General features: G+C 43.3%; 1 protein-coding gene across 8 annotated transcripts in view; it reads left to right on the plus strand.

Annotated features, from left to right (window-relative positions):
• Positions 1 to 19060, plus strand: part of LOC105477254 (shroom family member 3) — a 356760-nt gene that overhangs the window by 255607 nt on the left and 82093 nt on the right. Inside the window, exon 1 of one of the 8 annotated variants that reach the window (XM_011733665.3) lies at positions 1405 to 1834. The exons of 6 other annotated variants lie outside the window; for them this stretch is intronic. In XM_011733665.3, the coding sequence (XP_011731967.2) occupies positions 1815 to 1834 (20 nt within the window). In that variant the 5' untranslated portion in view covers positions 1405 to 1814. Of the gene's footprint in view, positions 1 to 1404; positions 1835 to 2483; positions 2673 to 19060 lie in introns of those variants that run through there. One more of the 8 variants, XM_011733668.3, reaches the window with a different exon arrangement.

Genomic DNA, 19060 nt, shown 5'->3' on the forward strand with positions numbered 1-19060 from the left:
CACTCCAGCACCAGAGGTGGCTTTGGGGAAGGAAAGGGAGCAAAAAAATGGTAGCCTATTTAAAAATGTCTTTTGAAAAGTGTAAATTTTAATGGCATGTGAATCATCTGTCCATTAAAATGTTTAAAATAAAACCTTTCAAACAAAAGAAAAATACAAATTACAAGTTCCAGACTGGCCATGTATACCCTAAGACAGGCTGTGCACTTTTTTCCTATGTGTAACTTTCTCACAAAATATTTTAGCATTTTTAAAGCTATATTTCTTCATTAATATACTCCATTTTAATAAAAAGTAAAATGCTTTGGATTCTAATGTGATGCATTATTTCTGAAAGCAGTCTTAATACAGGAACTAAAGGGCAGTGTGTGATTTTACAGAGAACATCTTTAATAGTGGCTGGGAGTTTACACATACACATACTTGATATGTGTAACTATTTCAGGTCATTCTTTCGTTTTGTGAAGGAAAGGACAGACCACTTTGCAGGAGAACTGAGGCACCAGTTGAGGAAACTAACCCCCAGCTCATGCAGAGAGACATTAGCATACTTTTGTATTGTTGCTGAAATTTCTTCATGTCTTACTTTTGATCCCATGAGACAAGTTGGTTGTTTCCATCTAAAAATATCAGATGATGCCTCTATATTGCAGATGCAAGTTAAAAGTGTTTTTCCAGAATCTATGTTACGAAGGAAGCCCAGGGACCTCTGGTCATAGTGATGAATTTCACTGGCGTAACATCCATGCTGTGTGGGAGGTGAGATTTAGGCCAAAAGTGTGTTTTTAATCACCAGTTTACAGTGATGTTTCACACAGAAGTAGAGGGATCTGTTCCACCCTTATGAGATTTCACCTGACCCAGAGCACTTAGAAAACAAGATAAAGCAGCAGCAGGAGAGGAGGCCTTATCTGTTCTGCCCACAGAGCTCCTGGCTGTATTCTCCAGCTAATACTTCTTATTCCCCCCCGCCCTACACACGCAGTGGCAGCGGCAATGTGCGTTATAAACTGCAGGGGCTATTTCTTCAAAGCTTAAGTTCTGGACACCACCTCCCTCTCCCCCAAACAAGATTCCCACAGGACATGAGGACACAGAACAAACCATGTTAACCTCTCTGCTTCCAATGCCTAGCAACAATGTTTGTGGTAACCCTATGACTGCGTGACAGGTGTGTATGTGTTGATACCTGCTTGTGATACCATAGGTAAAACAAAATACGGTTTTAAGGAGGGTAATACTTTATGGCGGGGAGGAGCCTGTCCATGAAGGTTTCAGTAAAGAGGTTATTCAGCGGTTACTGTGGCTGCTAATGCTTCTGCATTCTGCCAGGATATAAGAGCACAGACAAGTAAAGGCAAATGTGGTATCAGCTGTTTGGTAAGGGAGGTTTCTATTTCCTACCTAGTAAGGCCTTCTCTGTGTCCATATGTATATTTATTACCTTAAATATAGAACCTGGACATTAAACAACAGGGATTCTGCTGGAATTAGAATAAAGCCAATTTCAAACCTTACTGTTACTTTCATCTCTGAAGATGACACGTGAGACCAATTAAGAGAGGGCTCTGAGGGGAAAAAGTTCCTACCTCCCTTGAAAGAGGCTGGAAGAACCTTTGAAGAAAGATGAAACTTAAACTAGCACCATCCCTTCCTTTAGAATATTAACTGGACGCCTATATCATAAATGCAAAATAAATGCAAATGGATTTTCTAAAATTCCAAAGTTTGCAAAGCTGAATCAAAAATCTCTTGAAATTACAGTCATGACGACCGAAAGAATCACGTCTCTTGTCTAATCAGAGACGGTGCTTATGGAAACAAAAACAGGCCGGTAAGGGAGGCTTCAGCGGCATTCACCACCACCTGCATCTCTGTTGTGACTTACACTGAGAAGAGGGCATGCTGAGAAAAAGGATGGCTATTTTCCTTGTAATGCGAGCTTTTTTTTTTTTTTTTTTAGCTGTGAACTTTTTACCTTGCTTCATTCATGCTTCATTTGATCAATTACTAACTGTATAGCCTCTGAAAAGCGAGCGCGGGCTTCTTAAAGTTGGTATTTTGCTTTTGGATTCCTCTGCATTTTACAATGGGGGGAGGGTAATTAAGGCACCTTTCTGATTGAATGGGCAGAGGGACTGAGCGTGTGTGCTTCGGTCCCCTTAATACCGCAAGGACCCGAGGACCGCGGAGGGGCGAGTGGAGCGCGACGCTTTCACCCCAGAATCCGTTTTCAAACCTTAGGGAGCCTTCTTTGCCATTGAAATGCAAATCCGGTCCTGAGCTCCCGGGCCAATCCGGGAGGCTTCCTGTGGGATTACCTGGTGGCGAGCGAGCGCCGAGCCAGCGCCGAGCTAGCGCGGCTCCTCTGGAGCGGCGGGCGCGGGGTGGACTGCACGGGCCCGGGAGGGACGCGAGGTGGGCGAGCGCCCCGCATCCTCGGCGCCCCGCGCGGGATCAGCGTCCTCCAGCCGCGCTCCCCCAGCCCGCCGTGCAGCCATAGCCCGGGCGCGGTGGCGCGGGGCGCGGCTGGGCCGCCCATTGTTGAGCGCCTTGGGCCCCGCCGGCGATGCCCGGCGCCGCCTCCTTGGAGCGGCGGCGAGGTTTGAACTTGGCGTCGGCCTGGAGCCCCGAGCAGCCCGGGGGCGGCGGCCGCGAGGCGAGTGGCGATGGTGAGTGCGGAGGGCGGCGGGGCACGGAGTGGGAGGCGGGGGCCGGCCGGCTGCTTTCTGGAGCGCGTCTATTTCGGGCTCTGCGGCGACTCTGGAAAGCCCTGTCTCGAGGAAGGCTCCCAGGGGCTTTCACGGCCAGCACCCCGGCTGATGGGGGCAGGTGGCGTGCTCCGAGGGTCTCCTGACACTCCTAGGCCTTGGCTTTTTATTAGAGAGGCAGTAGCTGCCACTCCAAGAGGAAAATAATTGTTGATTATTGACAGCATGAAAACTTTTCGGAAGAAATGGTCTGTGAAATATTTTAATTTTGATAAATTGCCTCCCACCAGGGCCCCTGCTGTGTTGAGAACGCCTTGCCTTTCTTAATTTTACTGGATTTGTTTCGTAGGAAAGGCTCCTGAAGTGCGTTGAGGGGCACGCCTACACCCAACCCCCACTTGCTCCAGATCTTAAGACAGTTACTTAAATAGTGTGTTCCTTGTCCTGCAGCAACACTTAAATCATGAAAATGAAATTATACCTGACGGCGGCTTTACTCCGAATTGCCAGAGGAATACAACTTTTGCTGGTGGGACAGGGGAGTGGTTACAAAATTTCAACACCTGGAGCACGCTCTGGGGGTGGGATATCTTTCTCTTCCTCTAAGATGTATTTTGGCATTACCTTTTTCCCCTCTCCCTTTAAATAGTAGTGTTATTGTGGCACACTGTGTGCACGGGAGCTTCTGCACTGGGAGCAAATGGGTGCCCTGCATGCGGGTCATCTCCATGGAGAGATTGCTGTGATATCGGGGGTGCAACAGGAAGTCCTAGCACAGAGGCTTCTAGAGAGAGTTCTGTGCGTTTTCTGTTTTTAATTAGTTGTTTTAAAGCCTAGTTAAATGTCCATTTCCAGTTAAAAGCACCCTGGTCAGATATATGGCTACATCTTTCCCCCAAATAATTTCACCAGAAGTTGGTTTACATTTTAAATTTATTTTGATGGTTATCTTTTTTTTTTTCCAATTATAAAAATATTACACAATCGTTGCAGAAAAGGTGTAATATACAGAGAAAGAAGTCAACTGTTATAACAACATGTATGTTTTGTTTGCTAAGACCTAGTTTTTCACAGAATCCTAGTCATTTGAAAACTTTTCAGCTATGGACTTTTTTTTTTCCTCCATTGCTAACAATCCTGGGTTAGGAACTAAAGCTAGGAATTGACAAGGAAATAAACTTACTTAAAAAAAAAATGTTATAACCAACAATAACTTATTCACATTGCCCATGAGTTGGAACAGAATTTATTGTGGCAATTTCTCTTGAATCAACTTCCTACATCTGTTCCTGGCAAATGGTTTCTGTTTGTACAGCCTATTTTGTAAATACATCTCTCTACCATTAAGGCGAGGTGCCCAAACACATACCCCTTTCCAGTGCTTGTAGCTTGGCTCGTATAGTTAATATGTTTATTGGCTTCTGCATCACAACTACCTCACCATACATTTGATAAAACCCTGGAGAAGGTTACCAAGGGATGTTGTAGAGAATTCACTTCCCTGGAGATTTTAAGAAAAGGATAAACATCCATCTGCCTAGGATGGCTTCAGAGCAGTACTGTCTGGATAAAGGAAGACTAGGTCACCACTCTGAACCTCAAAATTGAGGAATTCTAAAATTTGTTTAGAATTCCTCAATTTTGACCTGGGACCAGGTCCTCTGTGACCTGGGACCAAAGCAAATTAAGGTTGCCAAAAGTACCTGAGCCCAGTAGGAGGTAAAGCCTTGTTTTGATTTATGTGAAACAAAGGTCTTTCTTTGGTAACAGATATGTTAAATTATTCTTAGGAGTTACCAATCCTTTTCTATTATGCATAGAAAATCAACAATGATTTAACTGCTTTCTAGGAAGGTATAGGTGAATTACAGTATCAATTCTGTGATTTTAAGGTAAATGAACTGATTCATGGGAATTAAAAGTTTTGCCTAAAAGGTGGGCAGGGTGTGTGTGAGGAGTGTGCCTGAGCTTTCTCCACTTTTAACCTGGTGTTATTTTTGGAATCCTGTCTTATATGTTAAATCTGGTTACATTTTTAAAACATCAACATTCTACTGTCTCTTCAGTGTTTATTCTTGCTTTCCCTTTTCATGCAGAACCCCTAGAGCCCTTTGACCAAAATTAGTTATTCTTGTAAGGTCTATTCGAGGATGTTTCCCTGGAGTCCAGCAGTGCTGAGGTTTTGCTGGTGACTTCCAGAAGGTCAGGATTTCATGGGTTGCCGCTTCTTCTGACCTTCTATTTGACAGAAGTATCCTGTAATTCTAACCACCGTGTGACCTCAATTGCCTTGACACCTTCCTCCCCTTCTGTAGTATCACTTGAACAGGAACTGTTTCCTCCTGCAGGATCACTGAGAGGGGTTCACTTTCTATGGAAGGTCATGTCAGAAAGAAGATTGGGAGATAGAGCCTGGTGGCTGGGCAGTCTTCACCTTGCCTGAATGAGCAATGCCTACATTTCACAGCCTTCAGCTCGTGAGAGTTCTTCATGCATGTCAGAAACTAGTTTTTTAATGCTGTTGTAACACCCAAAGAAGGAACAGGAGCATGAACAATGGTCATTCATTTATTCAACAATCATTTACTGTGTGGGAGGCATCCCAGGAACTCGCGATGGGTTCCCTGCCCTCAGGAACTCGTCTTATAAGAGGCAAAATGAAACATGTTAATAAGCTAGTGCCATTCTGAAGGTGTAGAGTACAGGAGATAAAGAAATTAAGTTTGTTGTAAAGTTAAACATACACCATCCTATGACCCAACATTTCCACGCCTAGGTATTTACCCAAGATAGGTGAAAACAAATGTCCACAAATGACTTGTACAGAATGTTCAGAGTAACCTTATTTATAATGACCAATACCTGGAAACAACCCTACATCCATCAACAGGAAAAGAAAGAGTGGCACATGCATACAATGGAATACCACTCAGCAATCAATGGGAGTGAACTCTTGATACAAAAACCTGGATGAGTCTCAAGAGCGTGTTAACTGAAAGAAGCCAGATACAAAATAATAATAAGCAGTTCTATTCATGAAGTGCTAGAACAGGCAAAACTAATCTGTGACAGAAGTCAGTGGTTGCCAGTGGGTAGGGATTGACTAGAAAGAGATAAGAAGGGATTTTCTGGAATGATGGAAATGTTTTATGTTTTGTTTTTCGTGATGGTTTCATAGGTATACACAATTATCCACCCCCATCGAACTGAACACCTAAGACCTGTGCATTTTATTGTATGCAAAGCATTACCTGAATTAGAAGAAAAAGTTAGGTTCTAGAGTTAGACAAGAGCACACATCCCACATCTGCTTCTAGGCATATATTACCCTGGACAAGATAAATGCCTCTGAGCTGCAAGACATTGGACAATAATAGAACATCTTCATAGGGTTGTTGCAAAGATTGAGTTAATGACTGAAGGTACTTAGCTTAGTAAGAACTCAATAAATGTCAGCTACTATTTGCAGGCACTGTGATAAATATAATATGTGATTTTGGAGTTGATGATAAAGTATTTACACTTTTGTGAAAGCCATATCATTTAAGATTATCAACGATCTTATATTTACTGGTATCCTTACCATTATTACTATACATACCTCCATTTTGATAAGGCTTTTTTTTTTTTTTTTTTGAGACGGAGTCTTTCTCTGTCGCCCAGGCTAGAGTGCAGTGGCGCAATCTTGGCTCACTGCAACCTCCACCTTGCGGGTTCAAGTGATTCTCCTGCCTCAGCCTCCCAAGTAGCTGGGACTACAAGCGCATGCCACTACACCCTGCTAATTTTTTTTGTATTTTTAGTAGAGACGGGGTTTCACCATGTTGGCCAGGATGGTCTCAATCTCTTGACCTCGTGATCTGCCTGCCCCAGCCTCCCAAAGTGCTGGGATTACAGGCGTGAGCCACTGCACCTGGCCCTTGATGAGTCATTTTTGAAGGTTGTGGGGATTTTAAATGTGAAGTTCCTGTGTACATGATCAAAATACTACTGGAGTTTGATTTTGCCAGCAGAAGTAAACTCCAAAGAGGAACTACCGACTAGGCAAACTCCTTTTTTTTTTTTTTTTTTTTTTTTTTCCTGTGGACTGATTTAATGATGATTGTCGAAGCTGAGCCCACAGATGAGGCTCACATCTTCTGGGAATCCAAGTGAAAGGTTAACATACTATATTCTCTTCCCAAAGATGTAGGTAGGAAAAAAAAAAAAAAAAAACTCAATCTCTCTGTCAAAATTAATGTCATGCTTTTTTAAAAAAGGGACAAATTATATAACTTGAATTTTCAGTAAAATGCTTTGGACAGAGTGGTAAATTTATAATAGTTTATTTAATCTATTAAGCTTCAATGATTTAATTTAAGTTCAACAAAGCATTTGGGAAAGATGTTATATATTTTGCCAACTCCAAGTGAGGCATTTTGTTGTTGGGTTGGTTTAATTCATTCAGTAAACATTTGTCAAACATTTACTGAGAACGCATTAGCCTCTGGGAATTCAATGATGAATAATAAGACATTGTACCCTCGAGGGTTCATAGACACTCCAGCCACAAGTGTGAATGTGTACACATTTCTTTTGGAATTTTTCTCAGAGCAGAGAGGTCTGTCTCGGGCTAGTCTTTTTGTTTGTTTTTTTGTGTTTTGTTTGTTTTAAAAGCCTCCTGCTTACAGTGGAGGTTTAAAATCCTGGTTCCTTTTAATTGATGTTATTTTCTTAAACATTGGTGTTTCTCATTAAGGCTTCCCTTGTTATTCCTTAGTAAAAATAGCAAAAACAAAATGTTCTTATATAAAGGCAGTTGAGTACAGTGGAAAGGTCAGAGACTGTGCAAGCAGAATGACCTACGTTTGAATCTGAGCTCTGCTACCCTAGTAATTTGGAGAGTCCTTTAAGCCACTGTTTCCTCATCTGCAAAATGGTGATAATAATACCTTAAGAGAGGTATTAATATTTATTAGGTTAAGGCTGTTGTAAGGATTAAGTGACAGAATATATGTAAATATAACTAGGCTGGCACCTGATAGGTGTTAATTCCTAACATTTATTGAGTACTTACTAGGAGTCAAGCACTGTTTAATACTTTTTGTGTTGACTGATTTTACCTTCCTCACACTCCTATGAGGCAGGCACTATTACTATCCCTTTTTAAAGGTGAGGAAACCAAAGTCACAGGTTAAATAACTTGCTGAGGGTATGGAGGTGCCAGGGTTAGTACCCAATACCATCCTGTCTTAATCCTGGATGAGGTCCATAATAGATGTCAACTATCCCTTTTAGATATGATTAATTAATGGATGAGGTCCATAATAGATGTCAACTATCTTTCCCTTTTAGATATGATTGTTTTATAACAATAAGTGGAACTAATTAGTGCCCTGCTTATGGCTGCATGCAGATTAATACTGGTGGTGGGGGATGGTTGACTCCTTGAATATGTTCTTAAATGGTTAATGGGTCTACCACCTTTGGGGGTTTGTGGGATGCTTGTTGGAAAGGCTGTAATGAACATGTATTTTCTCTTCCCAGCCCCTCACAAGTTCACCTGTCAAGTTGCCCACTCTGACACTATCCTTCACTCCTTACCCTCAATGACTCCGATTAGGAAGTCAGTCGATTTATTTGTGAACAAAACATTGGAGTATCATGGCTGCCTGTTAGAATTTGACCTATGCTTTGTGAGGTTTATGTAGGGATTGACATAGATGCAATATTTTCTTGGTCTCCAAAAAAAATAGCAAGGTAAGAAATGTGCCCCAGAGCACTGTTACAGTAAGAAGAAAAGTCTACCATTGATCCTGGATGTTTCATATTTCCTGTTTCCATTGGCATTTTCTCAACTCTCAGATTCTGGAGAACCTTGAGCTAAAACTTTAAATAAAAATAAGTTCCAAGTGGTAGGTTGAAAATCCTACTGATTTAATGAAGACGAAGTCACCTTGACCAATTCATTAAAGTAATGTGTGGATGCCCAGGAGAAAAGATAGTTAAATAAATATGGATCCTAGTACCTGTTCCTATGTGAGCCTTTTCACTTAATTTCTCCCCCAAAGTCCTGAGTGTTGTGCACGATACTCTGGATTATTGGTCCTGACATCAGAGCCTCTCCACTGCAGTGTGGGGTTAGCTAGGCAGCCAGAATCTCTGGACCATTTCCTCAGCCACTCAAGTGGTGCCACGTTGGTCTATTTCCAGACCCATCGAAGAAGCCCCTCAGCATGCAGAGACCTTTGGACTGAAACCAGATGGTGCAGAAAGAAGCCCCTAAGCAAAGTGTTGCTTGCAGCCCTGTATCAGAAGGAGTGCCACTGTGTACCAATTCTGTCCGTCCAAATGAGCTATATTATTTTGGGGCAAAATGACTGGGAAATGAAAGTATTAGGACTCTGCTCTCTGATGGGGAAAAAATAAACTGGAAGAAGAACCTATAAGGATCTTAGCTGTCTGCTTGTCCCTGACACTCTTGAGGCCTTGTGCCAGGCTGCTTTGCTGTGCAAAAGCTCCACTTCAGTCTTTTAGTCTGACTCACAATAGACGCACATGGTTGAAGTTAGGAGAATTGCAGGACTGTCACTTGAAGTCCCTCTCAGCCTCTTCACCATCGCCTCCAGCCTCTTTCCCTCTAACATTAAGCCCTTTGTGTTGGTTCCCATGGTTACCTCCTCACTACTGGCAGCTGGAATGTGATAGTGAGAGGAGGCTGCCTCCCCTACTGAGCCAGGTCTGGCTGGGGCGGAGGCCATTGATCCGCAGCTGGATTCGTGAAATGGGGTCACAGTCCAGTACCTTCTCTTTGTCGTGGGTTCTGTACCTTTCCCAGGCTTGACATATCAGGGTTGCAGTGGGAGGGGACGTGGAGGGTGATGGACTGCTCACAGGGCATATCCTGCCATAGGCTGGCCTGGCCTGGCCTGGCTGTCCCTGACCTGCCAAACTCCTCCCTGAGGTCACCCTTCCCTGTGTGAATGCCCATTCAGGGGGAAGGGGCTGCTCTGCCTGGTCAGATAAAAATGATCACTCACTTCCCTACCTGCTTTCTGCTCAGATTCTGTTCCCAGTACCATCTATTCTTAAGTTAGTCAACATGAACAAGGGCGGGCTCCAGTCTGTAAAGAATTTGCACCAAAGGCATGTTTTCACATCCAGCTTGGAAGACCAGGCAGGCTCTGGGAACTGGGGGATAGCATAGGGATTCAAGGTTCAAGACGAGAGCAAAACTAGCTGAGAGGTTTTTGTTGTTGTTGTTTTTGTAAGAGACAGGGTCTTGTTCTGTTGCCCAAGTGGGGTGCGGTGGTGCAATCATATCTCACCGCAACCTCGAACTCCTGGGCTCAAACAATCCTCCCACCTCAGCTTCCTGAGTAGCTAGGACCACAGGCACATGGCACCACACCCAGCTAATTATTATTATTATTTTTTGTAAGAGATGAGGTCTCACTCTGTTGCCCAGGCTGGTCTCAAATGCCTGGCCTCAAGTGATCCTCCCACCCTGGCCTCCCAAAGCACTGGGATTAAGGTGTCAGCCACTGTACCCTGCCCTGAGAGTTTGTCTTGAAGCTATTTCCTGACATACTATTTGGAGGTTTCTTAAATTCCTTCTCATTTAGAGTCTGGTGGGCCCCAGAGTTGAGGCAGGACTTGGAATTACAGGTGGAAATTAAGCAGCCCTGGTGGTGAGGGTGAGGGGAGGTAGTTCCTAGTAGAAAGCACCAAAAATCAACACTCCTGAGGAATTCAATACTGGAAGAATTGTTATGCTCTTCTTGGGACAAGGCAAATCTGTTTTCAGAGATCTTTCAGCCCTGTAGGTATCTAACTAAGCACTTAAGTGATGCGATTGTGGGAGAAGGCAGTTAAGGGCACACTCTGAGCCTATAATAGGTTGGGTCCAAGCTTTACCACTTCCTTTGTGATCTTGAGCAGGTTATTTAAGTTACATTTGCTTCAGTTTCTTTTTCTGTGAAATGAGGACAGCACTTCATGAGGTTGCTGTAAAGATTAAATTTGTTATGTAAAAATACTTCGTATGTTGTACAGCCAGCACAGGTGCCAATTGTAATGTTTTTAAATGTTTTGAGAATGTCATGCTAAACTGAGGACATAGATTTTATCAGTCCTACTTTGTGGTGTATATGTCAGTGGGTCCAGAATTCCCTTGGAGAGCACAGGAAAGTGCTGGGGTGAGCAGGAACACACAGAATGAGGAACAAAAGAATTCAAGCGTTTATGACCTACCCTATAGTAACTAAGAGAAAGGAAAAACGAAGGGATAAGTAGAAAATCAGCCCATGGAACTACAGTCACAAACACCTTGAAAAGGTCTACGGTAAGCTGTAAACCATTACTTTTCCACAAATGGGCTGCAGTTTGGTACCTTGATGTCCATGTAAATTGTGCACCTAAAGAATATAAAATAACCGCTGGGAAAAGCTGAGTCCCCCTTTGGGTGATAGCAAAGGTTGGAAACATTTAGGTTTGATATTCGGAGGCATTTAAATAGCATGGAATGTCTATTATATACCCTAAAAAGCAGAACGAATCTTGGATATTATGGACACAAATGCATTTGGCACGAGCTTAAAAAAAAGTGCATGTGAGCTTCTTTCTAAGACCCAATAATCCTCTTGGGCAAAGTAAGGATTAGGCCTCCCTCACAAACAAGGCAGTGAGTTCATTTTTGCTAAGATTCCTCAGCTGATGCCAAATTTAGCAAGGGACCCATTTTTCCCCAATGAATGACAATCCCCATTTACATTTTTAATGTCCACTCCTTTAGGCAGGTCTAGAGCTGGAGCAACTTATTTACATATAGATGGGAGACAGGACCCTGGATCCTACAGACTACATTGGGATCCCCAGGGACCTTCCTGAGCCAGAGTCCCTTTACCTCACTCACTTACACAAGGGAAGGGGTCTCTTACCCCAGAGCCTGAAGTAGGAAGGACTCGGGCTGAAAAAAGCTGGGACCAAACTCATTCTGTTTTAAAGACAGCCTTGAAGATGCATTCACCAACAGCCATCCCTGCCTAGTGCCTGCCACTCCTGCTGGTGAGAGGCAGCCTCTAGGCAGCTCTTTTAGGTTAATTCTGTCATCCTTGACCTTGAGGAACCCTTTCTTTCACACCAATCACTGGGTCCTCTATATCTGTTCCCAAGGAACTCAGGTAATGCCCTATATTTCCTGTTCTTAGCTGCAAAAAAAACCCCTCCACTTTGGATTTAAATATTTATATTCCTCCCCAAAGGTTTTGGACAGTTTGTAGTTGCCCTTTTTAAGGAATTAACCTATCAAGACACCACCATCCTGTCACCCTCCCCATGGTGACTTTCCACATCCATCTCCCTTATGTAGACCGCGTTGACTGAACAACGATAGCACCTGTCTTGTTTTTTTTTTTTTTTTTTGAGGGGGGGACGGAGTCTTGCTCTGTCGCCCAGGCTGGAGTGCAGTGGCTCAATCTCGGCTCACTGCAAGCTCCGCCTCCCGGGTTCACGCCATTCTCCTGCCTCAGCCTCTCAAGTAGCTGGGACTACAGGCGCCCGCCACCACGCCCGGCTAATTTTTTGTATTTTTAGTAGAGACGGGGTTTCACCGTGTTAGCCAGGGTGGTCTCGATCTCCTGACCTCGTGATCCGCCCGCCTTGGCCTCCCAAAGTGCTGGGATTACAGGCGTAAGCCACTGTGCCCGGCGATAGCACCTGTCTTGTAGTGGTTGTTAAGCCACAAGGTAGATAATACTTTGCCCCCTTTTCACAGATGAGGTCCTGCGGTTCAGAGAGAATAGTGGCCAGGAACTGGCAGAGGTCAGATTAGAACCCAGGTTGATCCAGCTACAAATCCTGTATTTGCCTCCCCAACAAGACTGGAGGTCAGAAGCTGTCTTTTATTCTACGCTGATTCCAACTCGGAGCCTGCACGTAGAACATGCTCATCCCTTGTTGATGTAGGCATGCAGATCATGTTTTCTCACTTGGGATTTGCCGTGTATGCCCTCCCCCTGCTTTTTACCTTTGGTTCATCAACTGTTAAAGGTAAAGGGACCCCCAGGCTCATCTGTACCAACCTCCTCATTTTACACATGAGAAAATAGGAGCCCAGGACATGAAAATGACTTGCTCATAGCAATACAGAGAGGGCCTAGTACAGGTGTCCTGGCTGCAGGTCCAGAAATCCTTCCTGCTATAATAGTGCGTGTATATATGGCCTTTTAGAGTATCTACTTGACCGTCTGTGCTCCTTTCTCTGACATTTTGTGGGAACAGGGAAGAAGGATTACCAAATCGACTTTCCTGCTTTACTTCCACCATGCTTGTTGCATGTTCTCTTTCTTGCTCCTCTCCACAAGTAGCTGCTTTCCAAAGTGCTTTTCTGGAGATGATTAATGGTACTGCACCATGCAGCATAGTCTAGGAGAGGCATGTCAGAGGTATTTTGACTGGGATGTGTTCTATGTGACCCCAACTTTACCCTTTCATGAGACTCCCCTGATGCAGGATGTTAGCCCAAGTTTGTGGCTTTAGCTGAGGGTCTGAGCATTGGCTGAGTTATATTCACACTGATGTAGTCCAAGCAGAATATCAGCAACAGAGCTGTACTCTGGGAAGACAGTGATTCCCATTCCAATGAGACAGGAGAGATACTGCAGGGAACCCACCAGGAAGCTGGCCTCATGTCCACTTGGCATATTTTTATTAAACAAATACTTATTGGGCATCATCCAAGGAAGAGAACCATATGGGGCCAAGGAGGAAAGGAGAATCCCAAATAAGATTAAGACTATTACATCATAGTTAAGAGCATAGACTTTGTCATCAGCCAGATCTGGATTCAAATTCTTTTTTCACCAGCATTTGGACAAACTTTCTGCACTTCTTTGAGTCTCTTTCCTCATGTATGAAGTAGGGACTAATAGCAGAAAGTCACCTGCCTTCAAGGTTGGCTGTAAGGATGGTAGGAAGCTGTGCAGGTAACAGTTTGGCCCCAGCCTGGCTCAGAGCACTCCATAAGGTAATTGCAACTTTGAGGACTGATGCTTGGATACCTGCCCTCCCTGGGGCATGCAACTGGGGAAGCAAGCGTCTACACAGACTGTGTGAAAGTGAATGACAAGGAAAGGGAGGCATGCTGATTGTGGGCTGCTCTCATGGTCTCTTTTCCCAGCACTTATGGTTTGGATGTATATATTTACTCCGTTAATTTTGCCTTTCTTCCCATTAATTTATAATTCCACAGAGGGAGGGATCGTGTCTGTTTTGCCACAAGTCCAGTGCCTAGTCTGATGTGTGGCCTGTGGTTAGCCCTTCGTAATAGTTGTTTGAATGAATGGATGATTGGGCTGGGTATAGATGTGACCAGGCTCTGGGTTTCACCATGAAATATCTTTTTTTTTTTTTTTTTCAAGACAGGGTCTCACTCTGTCACCCAGGCTGGAGTGCAGTGGCACGATCTTAGCTTGTTGCAACCTTCCTCCACCTCCTGGGTTCAAGTGATTCTCTTGCCTCAGCCTCCTGAGTAGCTGGGATTACAGGTGTAAGCCACCATACCCAGCTAGTTTTTGTATTTTTAATAGAGATGGTGTTTCACCACATTGACCAGGCTGGTCTCAAACTCCTAATCTCAAGTCATCTGCCTCCCTCAGCCTCCCAAAGTGCTGGGATTAGAGGCGTGAGCCACTGCGCCTGGCCCTGAAATATCTATCTTAATATATCCTGCATCATTTCAGCAGTGTGACTGGTGCTTGAAAGTTCTTAGGGCAGGAATGCCATCTGGATGTCAGGGGTAGGGACTTCATCATTTCTCTAGATCTAGGGACAGTTGGACTTGAGAGAAGGTTCTCATCTGAATTTCAGTAAGTCTACTTTCTTCTTCTGAAGCTTTCCCTTTAAAGAGGCATTTGGTATTAAATGTTTGCTACTGTGTCAATGGACTTTTAGGATCACAGAATCCAAAGGCAGTATGGAACAAGAAAGCATAAAAATTAGAGTATGGGACCCTGCTGTGCCAATCGTGTAGCTTACAAGTCCTGACCTTGAGCGAATAACTGTCCCTCTATGAGGCTGTCTCTGCATCTGTTAAATGGGGATAAATAATACTTGCTTTACTTGCCTTTTAGGATTATTGAGGGCCAAATGGAATAATGTTTGGGAAAGTGCTTTATAAGCTATAATCTGGTATTAAAGTAATGAATAATGGTTCGCTGCAGAGATTTGCATGGTTCTCTGGGAACACTCATCTGTTACTGTAGGCTAATGATAGAGGATAGGGAAAGAAAGGCCTAGACTGAATTTTTTCAGGAGGTATTTATCTCTCTCTACTGATACTAGTTTCACAGAAACCCTGCTTCTTCCTCCACTGACTATTTTCAGCAGTTATTGGAGCTCCCAAAGTAATCCCCTTCATCAACTAGTGTGAAGTCTTTCTACTGCCCAGATAACCTCTCAGGATAGGCACCTCCATTTCCTAGAGAGGATTTTCCTTTAAAAATGTAGAAAATTTAGACTCTTAGACTCATTCTATTAAGAAAAAATAAGGCTCATTTTACTTTTTCTGATAATTAAAATAATAAACATTAATTGTAAACAATTTGCAAGATGTAGAAAAAAAGAGAAGAAAAATAGTACCCATAATCCTGTCACCCAGTAGTAACATTGTGGAATACTTGCTGGTGTTTTGTTTTTATGCATATATTTTATCTCATATGAATAACAAAAGAGTGATGTGGAAAAATGACAGGCATACATGGTTTGATATGTGGTTGATGCCTATCAAAGTATATAAAACCCAGTAATCCTAAAAGGAATCTAATGGGGTAGGTAGTGGAGAGGGTGAGGCCTTTAGCCATAGCTCTTTCTACTTTTTAATTTAATTTTTCTTTTCTTCTGTAAAATAAAGATGAATATTGCCTCAAATGAAAAGAAGATTAACTGAATTAGTGTTTTTAAAGCACGAATAATCTGGTACATACCATGTGCCCAGTAAATGTAAGTTTCAGTTCTACGGGTAAAAATGTAATAATTACTGCCAGGCACTGTTCTGATTGCTTTATACATATTAATTCATTCAAGCCTCACATCTACCCTTTGATGAAGGTGCTATTAGTATTCTTATTTTATAGAGAAGGAAACAGGCACAAGAGGTTAAGGGACCTGCTCAAAGTCAAACACCTTTCTAGGTGACAGAGCCAGAACAGCACCCCAAGCTGCTGGCTCCGGAATCCACATCATCCATATACATTACACAGCCTGCTGCTTGTCGGAGTTGTCTTAAGATCTAGGCTCTGCGTGCTTGTAGCTAGGGGCACACCGCTTCCATGAAGATATCATCTGTTCAGCTGTAAAGCCCTTGTGAGAGCCCTTGGTTTTCTTATGCACTTGTCCTGGGCTACTAGCTGTGTCAAAGGGCTCCATGGGTAGAGAGACTGATGTCAGCAGTAAACTGAAGCAGATTAATATTTATTAGGTAGGTTAAAAGATTTGGCAGGTCATTTGGCTTTTTCTCCTATCCACCCTTTCCTCGTCTTTCTGCAAGGTTGACATAGAGGTCATTGGCTAAGATCTAGAGATAATCAAGCTTACGGTTTCAGAAAGAGTAAAAAACATGCTGAATGTTACTGGGGTATATTGAACACCTGGATTTGTTCGGCAAGTTTCAGGGGGAAATCAAGTGAAAAAAAGCAGCAGCCAGAGCAGGAGGTACAAATGGACAGAGGTTTGAGACATACAAAGTGCATCTCTGCAGAGCTGAAGGGTTATGTATGGCCCTCCTGTAATAAAACCAGCTGCAGACCAGGGTAGGTGAGCAGAAAGACAGGAGGAGGCTTTAAGTACAAATGAATGTCATGCCTATGACTAAAACACTAGATAGGATACAGGCCTGAGGGCATGCAGAGGGAGCTTCCTAGATGGTAAATAATGACTTAAAAAGCAAAAAAAGATGAGTAATGAAAGGACAAGACCCAGAAGGTTAAGACTTAAATGTGTAGGTTACAAAAGGTCAGTAACAGGAACAAGGGGGCCTTTAAAAGAAAGGGCAATTCATTGAGAAATGTCTGTGAAATGGCTGATCAATGGTCAGTCATCAGAAAATGAAGAGCACCTATGTTTGGCTAAGAACAGAAATCTGTGCCTGAGGGCATCACTTCTTAAAATCGTCAGACACTGAAAAAGCCTCTAATCTAAGGTCTTTTCAGCCTTCAGCCTCCTGGAGACTCAAGAGAAAAAGTGCTGAGAAACCTACAACTATGACATTAGAGACCTGTGAACCCAAGAGAAGGGGGATGACAGGATAGAGATCCAATAGTAAGGCTCAATTCATGGATGAAGGACACAGAGTAGAAGAAAAACTTGAAAACCAAGAACATGGCTTTAAGTAAGACAAATTGCCACATAAATGAGTGTACACACCCAGCATAAATCAAAAGGAATTTCTCTAAAGGATTCTGAGGACAAACTTAGCCCTGTATAAATGCATCCTGTCTACTTAATCACAAAAAGCATTCTGATTGCCTCCAAACATAAGGCAACAAAATTGCACTGAGCCATACCAGCTGTTTGTCGAAGGGGCTCGGCCACAGTCTCCCAACTCCCAACTTTTCTTGTCTGCCCCAAGAAAGCCTGCCACTAATGAGAAGGATCAAAAGTTAGGGCCAGATTCTATTTTCAGGAAGAAATCAACTCAGAGACTGATCTAGAAAGTAACTGGAAGAAAAGAAGATCCCACATTTCCCAAAATGGATATTATGAACAGTTTAATGCCCTTAAGGATTTAATGACATAGAACTTTGTTTCAGATGCATTACAATTATTTCCTTTACAGTTTCCTATGATTCATTCAGCAAATATGCATTGTGTGCCTACCATGAGCCACTCACTGTGCTAGGCCTTGGGTGTGTAGAAGTGTCAAAAAACAAGGCTGAAGAAAAGCCAGAGGTGGACCCTGACCTGGCTGAGCTTATGTCTTAACGATGAAGCAGACAATGCACAAGTGAACAATTTCATGTGGTTATAAGTGCAGTAAAGGGAAAGATCGGGTGCCAGGAAAGAGTATTTGCATTAGATAAGGCAGTCTCTGAGGAGGTGATATTCCAGTTGGGAGCAGAAACTAAGGAGTGGTCAGCCAAGTAATGAATTGGGAAGAATATTCCAGGCTTAGAGAACAGCATGTGCAAAAAGCAAAGAGCTTGGCAAGTTTGGGGAACCTAAGGAAGGCCAGTGAGGTCAGGATGCAGTAAGGGGAAGGGTTGAAGGAGGGGCAGGAGCCACGTCACCTGAGACCTCGCAGGCCAAGTAGGGGAACCTGGATTTTATCCAAAATGCATAGGGAAGCTACAGGATTTCATCAGGGAATGACATCATCCATTTACACTTTTTGAAAGGTGGTACTGGCTGCTGGGTAGACACTGGATTGGAGGAGACAGAAGTGGAAGTGGGTGGCCAGTGAGGAAGCATTCCCTCCTGGATGGAACATAACAAAAAAGGAGGAAATGGCTGATTCTAACAGACAAAACCAAGCACTTCCCTAAGGTTGTAACAGCCCGTGCCAAGGAGACATGATTCCTCCATCTCACCCTCCCCTTTAAGGATAAAATAGAAAAATGCAAACTCAATAGAAACCAGGAAGCAAAGGGACCTGGAGAGACCATGACTGCTGGCTCAGTTCCTTGTCTTTTACTCCAGTTTCCCCAGCCTTCCCTAATTAGTACAGTGTTCAAGAGAGCCCTAAGGAACTGAATGATCTGGAATCCTTTCTTCTTGTATTGGCTGAAACTCAGTTCAGAAAGCAGTTAATGGGTACTATTAAAATACCAAATAGGTTGGGCATGGTGACTCATGCCTGTAATCCCAACACTTTGGGAGGCCAAGGTGGGTGGATCACTTGACCTCAGGAGTTTAAGACCAGCTCAGGCAATGTAGTGAGACTCTGTCTCTACCAAAAAAACAAAACAAAACAAAACAAAACAACCATTAAAAATCAGCCTGACATGGTGGTGCATGCCTGTGATCCCAGATACTTGGGAGGCTGAGGTGGGAGGATCACTTGAGCCTGGGAGGTCGAGCCAAGATTGTGCCACTGCACTCCAGCCTGGGTGACAGAGCAAGACCCTGTCTCAAAAATGAAATGAAACAAAAAGCAAATAAGAAAGCAGTCAGTATATATTCTGGAGTTATGAATACTGGGTGGCAGGCGGAGCAAATATGAATGTCCTCATCATGGGAAGTAGAAGAAATATGTGGGTGGCTGGCCTGGCTTTCTTGTTTAACTGTCTGGAAGAAGAAAGATCATACTGCAGTATAGTTTTTTTAGCCTCTGCTAAACTTTCTCAGGTCAGCTTTGATTCCTAGCTCATCACTCA

The sequence above is a fragment of the Macaca nemestrina genome, chromosome 3, assembly GCF_043159975.1.
Source record: "Macaca nemestrina isolate mMacNem1 chromosome 3, mMacNem.hap1, whole genome shotgun sequence".
Classification (NCBI taxonomy): domain Eukaryota; kingdom Metazoa; phylum Chordata; class Mammalia; order Primates; family Cercopithecidae; genus Macaca; species Macaca nemestrina.